Source organism: Callorhinus ursinus, unplaced genomic scaffold, assembly GCF_003265705.2.
Source record: "Callorhinus ursinus isolate GAN/ISIS: 27379988/994484 unplaced genomic scaffold, GSC_fseal_2.0 scaffold4, whole genome shotgun sequence".
In the NCBI taxonomy this organism is placed as follows: Eukaryota; Metazoa; Chordata; class Mammalia; order Carnivora; family Otariidae; genus Callorhinus; species Callorhinus ursinus.
This window is the reverse complement of record NW_027397066.1, coordinates 136,325,455-136,334,717: the sequence shown is the minus strand read 5'-3', so window position 1 is coordinate 136,334,717 and position 9,263 is coordinate 136,325,455. Positions and strand designations below refer to the sequence as shown.

Here is a 9,263-nt window from a genome sequence, read left to right as displayed (position 1 = left end):
ATATATTAAATAAATTTATTTAAATTTAATTAAATTTAAATAAAGCTAATGAATGCTCCAAATGAAAATCTGCTTATGCCTTTAATTTCTCACATCTTCATTATCAGGTACTTTATATTATTCTGTGCCCAGTGTAATCATAATAAATGTATATAGGTATAATATTATAGCAGTAAATTTAAAAAGAAACATCTGTATCATATATTCAGATAATGAGTTCTGCTGCTAAAACCTACAGAAAACTTGATTTAAAAAATTTCTCTAGCCAAGGGGTGCTTGGGTGGCTCAGTCAGTTAAGCTCAGAGTATGATCCCAGGGTCCTGACATCCAGCCCCCACACTGGGCTCCCTCCTCAGCGGGGAGTCTGCTTCTTCCTCTGCCCTTTCCCTTCCCCCTGTTCATGTTTGCTTTCTCTCTCTCAAATGGATAAATAAAATCTTTAAAAAAAAAAACCCCCTAACCAAAAAAAAAAAAAAAAAGGTAAACATACCTCTTGTGGTTAGCAAGAGGGGGAATTCATAGATGACTCTAAGGGTATACATAAAATTTTAATTCATAGCAGAATGATTAAAAGATACTTATTTTATAATTATTATTTTAGCTAATATATTTATATATGGTATTTTGTTGTCATTACTATTCATCAACATTGAAAAGCTATATTTCCACTGAAAACATTAAAGTTCAAAAACAAAGTAAACCTTGCATAATGAAATCTGTATTTCTTCAATAACCTGTAACTTGGAAAGTGGTTCATGCTTTATAAAAACGCTGAATGTGTAACTCATATAAAAAGTAAGAAAATAGACTTGAGATTTGAACAAGTGATTTGGATGGATTAACTGGGTTTTAGAGGAAAATACAGCTCAGAAATTTCATCAGTGCAACAATGCAGTGGAATCCCACTGACTATATTTTGTACAGATTATGGTAAATAACACAATGAAAGTGTCCATTTGCATAAGGGCAGAAATATTTCAGGAAACTTTGTAGTCTGGACCTACAGTATTTGTCAGCTTCAAACACAATCGAATTCCTGATTGGGGAGCAGAATTTTGCAGCTGCTGAAGGAAAGGAGAGGCATGTTCATTAAAAATTTTAGGAGCTTTGTAAAAAATCATCAAACATAGTATGTAACTGACACAGCTGAAAAATAGGTACCCCATTGCGATCTGGTCGTATTCCCAAGTTTCAACAACCAATACTGTGAAATTGATAGTCACTGACATGTAGTCCTATGTTAGCGTTGACATGGAAGCTTGCTGATAAGAATCGATTGTTTTTGAGTAAAAACTGACTTTTTAAGGTTTTATCTTTTGGGCATAGAACTTACATTCCTTTATGCAAGACTATAATTATAAATAAGAACTGACAACTACTAAATTTATTTTATGAAAAATGTGACTTGAATTTAGTTTTTGTGACTTTTTCTATTGTTCAGGAATATTCCATCATAATGTAGTGCTCTCTGGAATTATAATACATAATTAACTGATAAAGATTGCATGTTTTAAAATATGAGTGCTATCAAATATTTATAAAACAATAAGATGTGTCAAAACAATCTGGAGTCACTTAAAATGCATAAGCATATTAGATAGAAATAATTTCATGTGTTAAAAGAAAATTATAGCCACTATGTATAAACACGAATAAAGTCATAATTATGCTTGAATACATTTTCCTCTAAATCATAAGAATAGATGGATATATGGCTTGACGGACAAAGTTGGAGACTTATTTTTTATTAACCAGGAACATATTTAATAAGAGTAAATATGGCTTAAGTTGAATAAACAAATATTTTTATGAATCAGTACACCTTTATCATGGTCCTCAGGCTTGACTTAATAAACCTTGCAGATATTATCAATCAAAATGAAAATGATGCTTGGGGAATTTGTGTATTTAAATAAAATCTTTCTTTTTATCAATATTTTTAGAATGTAAACCTTTTAAGCAGCAATGGTTTGGCTTTTCAAACTACCAAGATTTGAATATCATTACTTATCTTTTAAAGAACACATGCTCTCATTGAATGGTGTATGCTATATTTAGACTGAGTAAATATCATTGTACAAACCAGTACAGCTGGGCAAGGGAACGGGTGAGGACCAGAAAAGGAAAGGACTGTATGCGCTTAGGTCTGGCCATGTTGGAACAAAGCAGAAGCAGAGGAGACAAAGAGAACAGGAATATATGGAATATACAGATGCTCCCCAGGTGCAGGCATCAGTTAACCCCAACCGCATTCCAGCTGTCAAATTGTAGTGTCCTGCGCCCGTTTTGTGTGGTTTGATAAAGAAAGTGAGATGAATTGCTGAGATATCATACACCCAAATCTGTAGTGTGAACAAAATTAAAAGTATGATTTAAATCATTACTCAGATTTTTCTAAGACAGTAAATTCATACAAGTTTTAAAATATAGAAATAGATCCCAAACTTTGTCGGTATACAACTGAAATCAAAGACCTCTATGGAGGATTACGTTTACAAAAGGTATTTTAGGAAAATATATAGTCTCCAAAATCTGGAGGACTTGGTCTTTTTGTTTTTAATAGTCTTTATGTGAACTAAATTTCTACAAAGAATGAAATTCTATTTTCCCTAGGGAATTCTAATAAAAATATACAATAAATATAATTCTTCAAAAATATTTTTATTCTGTAATCAACACCTAAATTAAATGGGAGATGGTCTCAGACATAATCTATGTATCAAAGAGTTTATAAAATTCATTTTTTATCTGAAACATTTATTGAATTATGTTAATCACTGAATTGCAGGTTAGGGAGAATAAAGTAGAATGTCTGCATAATATCAGAAAGTTGCTTTGGTGTATGGTAAAGGCTTCATGGTTTGCTTTATTAACATTACACAACCTTACAAATCGATCTCCTGCTGGTATTATGAGGAGCACTCAGTTTGGGTTGTAAAGTTTTCTGATAATTTTATTTTGAAATTTTGAATGTGTTTTTATTCCTAAGGTCTGGGAATTGGGAACATGTTCTATGTTTTTTATGAAGATGGAATCAAAGTGATACAACCCATAGAATGTGAATTTCAGAGGCACATTAAGCCTAGTGAAAAGCTCCTCGGATTTCAGGTAAGTATTTAAAAACTTCCTTTGCAGTTTTATGCTGCAGTTTTGTTAAGTAGAATTATATTTAGGAAATACAATGAAATCCATGCATATATGAGATGTTTGGGGAGGAGAATATTAAAACTGTGATACTGGCTGTTATTCTATACCGGTTTAATATGTGAGGAGGAAAGATGGTATGTTCTGGATTCCTAATTACTTGTTGTAATTAAAATAAAGGCAATAGAAGTGAAATACATAGAATGAACACAGAGTAATAACTTTATTCCTTAATTTAGAATGTCTCACATTTTTGGAGGCAATGGTTACTTTAACAAAATGAAAGATAATAGCATGCAAATAATCTGATGGGAAATTGGGGTCTATTAGTTGCTTTATAAATATTGATTCCCTTTTATTTTTCATCTCATTTTTATGAGGTCTCAATGGAATGAATACTTTAGATTTATAGAGAAAAATATTAATTCTTTATTTATGTGTACCTTGCCCATCCCAGAAAGTTTTTCTTCTGTAAAATATTGGTACAGCATTCAGAAAGTAAAATAATATCTAACAAAATAGGTATTGATTATACGTATTAGAGACTGTATTTTAATAAGATAACAATAAATTGTAATTATTTTAGATTGCCATAGCTATATGTATCTCTCCACATAAACATGTATACATCCAAAATATGTAATATTAAAGTAACTGTGTTATTTATGTGTTCACACACAAGTTTGGACATGTACCAAACACCCAAAATAAAATAAGATATTGGTAGACCTCATCATGGAACCTCTCTTGATATATAATATAAAAATAAAAATAAAAATAAGTAAAAAACACATTGATAGTTGCTCTCAAAAGTACAAATCTGACATTTCTTACTCTTTTTGCTTACTCTTTCATTAGAGTATTAAATTTTTTATAAATTTTTGTTTTATATAATATAGGAAAGCTAACTTATATTTTCTTTCATTTTGCATTATGCATTCTTAGCATAAACTCATACATAGGATGAATATAAGATTTCCATAGGCTGTGATTTGGAAACTCTGATGCAGTAAATTAGTTCTTCATAACTATCCTTGCTTTGACACTCACTGTTTTTAGTGTTTCATTTTTAAGGTTGGCATGGCCATGAAATATGAGCAAAATAAATATTTAATGCCATTGTTTAGATTTTTTACTTTGAATTCCTATTTTCAGCCTAGCCAGTGTTGTTGTCATATATTGATATATGGAGACAACAATTTACACTTTAAAGCTATGCCCTAAAATAATAAGAAAAAAAATATATGGGTGAGATAAGATAGTCCAGCTTCCTTCCAGATATTTTATAGGAAAAGACCTCTTACTTTAAATAAAGGAAATAATTTAACTCAATATGTCTATGATTGTTTAAAAGAAATGAAACCATGTTAGGGTGCCTGGGTGGCTCAGTCAGTTAAGCATCCAACTCTTGTTTTCTGGTCAGGTCATGGTCTCATGGGTCATGAGACGGAGCCCCTTGTTGGGCTCCATGCTTAGCACGAAGTCTGCTTGAAGGTTCTCACCCTCTGCCCCTCCCAACACTGGTGTGCACGTGCACGTGATCACTCTCTCTTTCTCTCAAAAAAATAAATAAATCTTTAAAATAAAATAAAATAAAACAAATGAAACCATTTTTAATTTAAAAGTATTTCAGTTATAAGCTAAATTGCTAAATGGAATTATTATCATCTTTGCTAAGCTATAGTTTAACAAGTAAGACAACATTTTAAATTGCATATACTATTTTGTTTTGTTTTATAATCATATAACTAAGACCATTTTGAATAAGGTACATATGAGTGTGTAAATAAATAAATGCATATAAGAAAATATAAATATTTGCTTGTGATAAAACAAATCATGCAATTTTATACCACATTCATATTTTCATAAAAACATTATGGATGAAAAATCTGGGTTAACACACAGATATAGGAAATATAGCATCAAAATGGTTTAAATCTGCAATAATTTTGCAGAGTATATATCTGAGTCCTATAGGACCAGCAGTTTTGTAGCTGACACAGATGTGTTGGTTATATTGCAGAATTTGAAACTTTGGTTATTAACACTAATAAGATAATCTGTGGAATCCATACTTTTCATTACAAAACTGTCACCTCATGAATTTGATTTGCAAATGTAAAGACAAAGAATTTTCTTTCTACATTACAAGTGGGCTATTCCAGAGTACCGGTTAATGGTCTAATGCAATTTGGTTCAATGCAAACCTTAAAGAATGTGCTTTTTTAGAACATGTCTTGATGGCTTCAGATGAGTTAATTTAACTATATAGGATCTAAAGCTTAAAAAGCAAGCAAAAACTTGATGTGACACTTTTGTGACATGTCTGGACAATAGGGATGTGAGTTTACTTACCTGAATTTCTCTCTTTAAAGCTTTTGAATACATAGACTTCTCCTAAAACAACTAAAGTTGAAACTACATAGGATTATGTTTATCTATCTTTCTCTTTATATCTGGCTATATATAGTGAGAAATTACATACATATGTATATAAATTATATATAATTTTCTATAAATATTAAAAATTGAAGAAGTGAAAACCAACCCCATGATGACAGACTTCACTCATTTCCTTCAACCTGAGAACCCTTATCTGCAAGCATACATCAACAGTGAGTGTCAAAGCAAGGAGAGTTATGAAGAACTAATTTATTGCATCAGATTTTCCAAATCACAGCCTATAGACATCTTATATTCATCCTATATATGAGTTTATGCTAAGAATTTATAATGCAAAATGAAAGAAAATATAAGGATAAGTTAGCTATCTATATTATATGAAACAAAAATTTACAAATATTTTAATACTCTAATGGAAGAGTAAGCAAAAAGAATAAGAAATGTCAGATTTGTACTTTTGAGAGCGACTATCAATGTGTTTTTTATTTTTTATTTTTATTTTTTTAAAGATTCATTTATTTATTTTAGAGAGTGAGAGAGTATGAGTGGTGAGAGTGTCAGAGGGAGAGGGAGAGAATCGTCAACCACACTCCACACTGAGTGCAGAGCCTGACACAGGGCTGGATCTCATCACTCTGAGATCGTGACCTGAGCCAAAAAAAGAGTGGGCTGCTTAACTGACTGAGCCCCCAGTGTGTGGTTTTTAAACTTATGGCCCTTATTTTGCTTTGGATGTTGACATTAAAGCACCAATACATTTCAGCTGACCAATATATTTTTTAAAGCATTGGGAATAATATTGAAAATTGTGACTTAGCTAAAACAATGTCCTGCTTATAATCTGTTAAATGCAGAATATAAAGACATTCAATGAATACAAAAAAAGAAAGGCAGATTTCCTATGTAATTAACATAGTCCATATACATGAAATAAAGAAATATATATGAATACAGCAAATAAACTTTATTTCGTATTGCTCTGTTATTTTATATTCCTAAATAATTATTTCTTATGCGAAGCTATTTTGTTTTCTGTTTAAACACAAGAGAGATGCCATTTTCAGAGTGTGTAAGCTATCTGGTGTTACATTTCTAGATTTACATTTCTAATTATAAAATAATGTCCTGAGGAAATTGTTGAGTATTATGTAAAGAGAAAACTTTTCTCCAGAGAAACAGAACAAATAGAATTAATAGCTGTATCTATATTTCACTCTCTCTGGCTATCATTATCTTTATCCCCATCTCCATCTATCTCTGTCTCTGTCTCTGTCTCTATCTCTATCTTTTTATTTCAAGAAATTGTCTCAGGTGATGGTGGGGGGGGGCAAGTCTGAAACCCCTAGGGCAGGGCAGCCAGCAGGAAATTCATGTAAGAGTGGTTGTAGTCTGGAGTCTGAAATGCACAGATGAGGCCGGTAGCCTGGAAACTCAGACACAAGCTGATATTGAAGCCTTGAGTCAGCAATCTGTAGGCAGACTGGAAACTCAAGCAGATTTCTGTGTGGAAGTCTTGAGGAAGAATTCCTTCTTTGGGAAAACTCATTCTTATCTTAGGGCCTTCCGTCGATTGGATGAGACCCACTCACATTATGGAAGGTGATCTGTTTTGCTTAAAGAACAAGTGTGTTAATCACCTCTAAACAACTTTACCACAACATCTAGATTGGTGCTCGCCTAAACAACTGGGCACCATAGCCTAGTCATAGCCCAGTTAACATAAAATTAACCATCACATCTTACTATCTCTTTTAGTCAAGGGCCTATTTAATTCATGTTTGTATTCCCGACATGTTGAGTACAGTGCCTTACACATGGCAGATAGTCAAACAACATTTGTTAAATGAATTTAATGAAAACTTCATTGCTTAGAGCCTCGGGCTCTTCATTCTTTTATGCATTCTCGAAGTTTTAACCTGTATACGTCTAATTTCTTCCTCACCTTAATATTGTTCTTTACAATTCCCACAAAACAGTGCTCTTCTAATATGCTTGTGAAAAATGTTTCATAGAATAATTTATCCATGAACTTTTTAAGGGTATATATAACCTCATGGGTCTATTAATTCAGGATCACATAGTCAAAAAATACTGTGCAAATATGCTGTATAAGATAGTTTGGAGTTCTATAACAGAAAAAAGAAAAGCTACTTCCTTGGGATTTTAGAAGATAAATCTCTTGAGTGAGAGTAGTAGAAGTGAGTCTTTTGGAATTATTTCTTCCCATGAAAAGATTAAACATAAATATAATATTTTTCAAAGTCATTGTTGGTATTAAGAGAATGGCAATACAATTTCCAGTATAACTCATTAGTTAGTAACCTTTAGATAAAAACTGAAATACTTAGCATATAGAATTTTACATCAAACCTCTTGGAAGATGCTATTTGCTTGCTTTAAATAAAAATTCAATTTTGGTGCAATGTCAGATTACATCGGTTTCAGCTTTTATAGTAAGTTGGTGAGGATTCATGCAACATGGTTTAGTTATACTTTCATCTCCTTTTTCTTTTCTTTTTTGTTATATAGCCTTAGTAGATAACACTCTTGCTTTATTTATCCTAGTTGTACCCACAATTTCATCTTGTCCCGTACGGTATGAACTTTAAGCAAACAGAATTCTCTCCCAGACTTATGAATTCAGAATGCAAACTGAAATGGGTTAAAAAAAAACGATTAAATTGCAAGCTCAAGGATGATGGGCTTTTTCAAGATGGCTAACTTTTCCACTCCTCTGGTTTTCACCTATTTTGTCATCTTTAGCTACCATTCTTCTAATTTTTAATACTTTTTAATTCCATTCCTTCTGTGTTTGCTTAGTAGAGCTCTAGCTGCTGTTCTTCACACACACCGTGGTGCTATTTATTCTTTCATGGGTACTAGAAGAGCTTAAATGAAAATCACACGTATCTTATCATGCATGGGTCTTATATTTGGAGACATGGAAGTTTTATTACTGGTTTTAATGGTAATTTAAATGGTGCTGAACTGCAGGGGAACATACTTTCTAGAGGAAGTCTGATGTGAATCGCCTCTAAAATGCCTGTTTTCTAGGTTTGGAATTCCCACATATGAAAATTACTTTACTTTTATAAATAAATACTGCTAGTACTCTAGTAGAGTGGAGTTGGTCCTTAGGAACAGATTGTGTACAGTGTTCTGAATACTTAGATATCAAGAAATTGAAGCTGAAATTAGAAATAGGAAAAGACAACTGTGCACACTTCTTTCTCTTTTGGTGGTCTCCCTTACCTTAAGCACTGCAGCTTTCTGGGCATTTATCCATTCCCTTACTTATCCCTCCACATTTCCCTTTTTAGCATTTCATTCTGTTTCTAATCCAATTACTACTTCTCCAAACTCTGTCCACAAAAATATTGGTTAAAACCCCAGCCCCTTTATATGGCACAGGTCATTCATTTCTGCATGAAGCCATTGAGCAAGCTTCTGAATTCAATGCCATGTTATATTTCAGAGAGGAATGTTTCCCCACTTACTCTTTTCTCAATGGGCCTCTATTCAAACATGGCTTATCTTAAAAAATGTTTAGAATGATAAAGATTTAAGCTTTTGTCCCTTTGGTTTGGAGTGATGTCCTGCAAAGAGCTTCCTGAAGAGAGTAGTATAAACTACACCTGTTAAGAGAAATAAATTTATGAAATTGGTCTTTGAAGCCCTAGACTGAAAGAGCCCTTCTAATTGTTGATTAAAAA

At 32.2% G+C, this 9,263-nt stretch overlaps 1 protein-coding gene across 2 annotated transcripts in view; it reads left to right on the top strand.

Moving 5' to 3' along the window:
- FSTL5 (follistatin like 5) overlaps window positions 1-9,263 on the top strand; it is a 747,693-nt gene that overhangs the window by 643,183 nt on the left and 95,247 nt on the right. For both annotated transcript variants that reach the window (XM_025873977.2, XM_025873976.2), the window contains exon 12: window positions 2,990-3,108. In XM_025873977.2, the coding sequence (XP_025729762.1) occupies window positions 2,990-3,108 (119 nt within the window). The remainder of the gene's footprint in view (window positions 1-2,989; window positions 3,109-9,263) is intronic.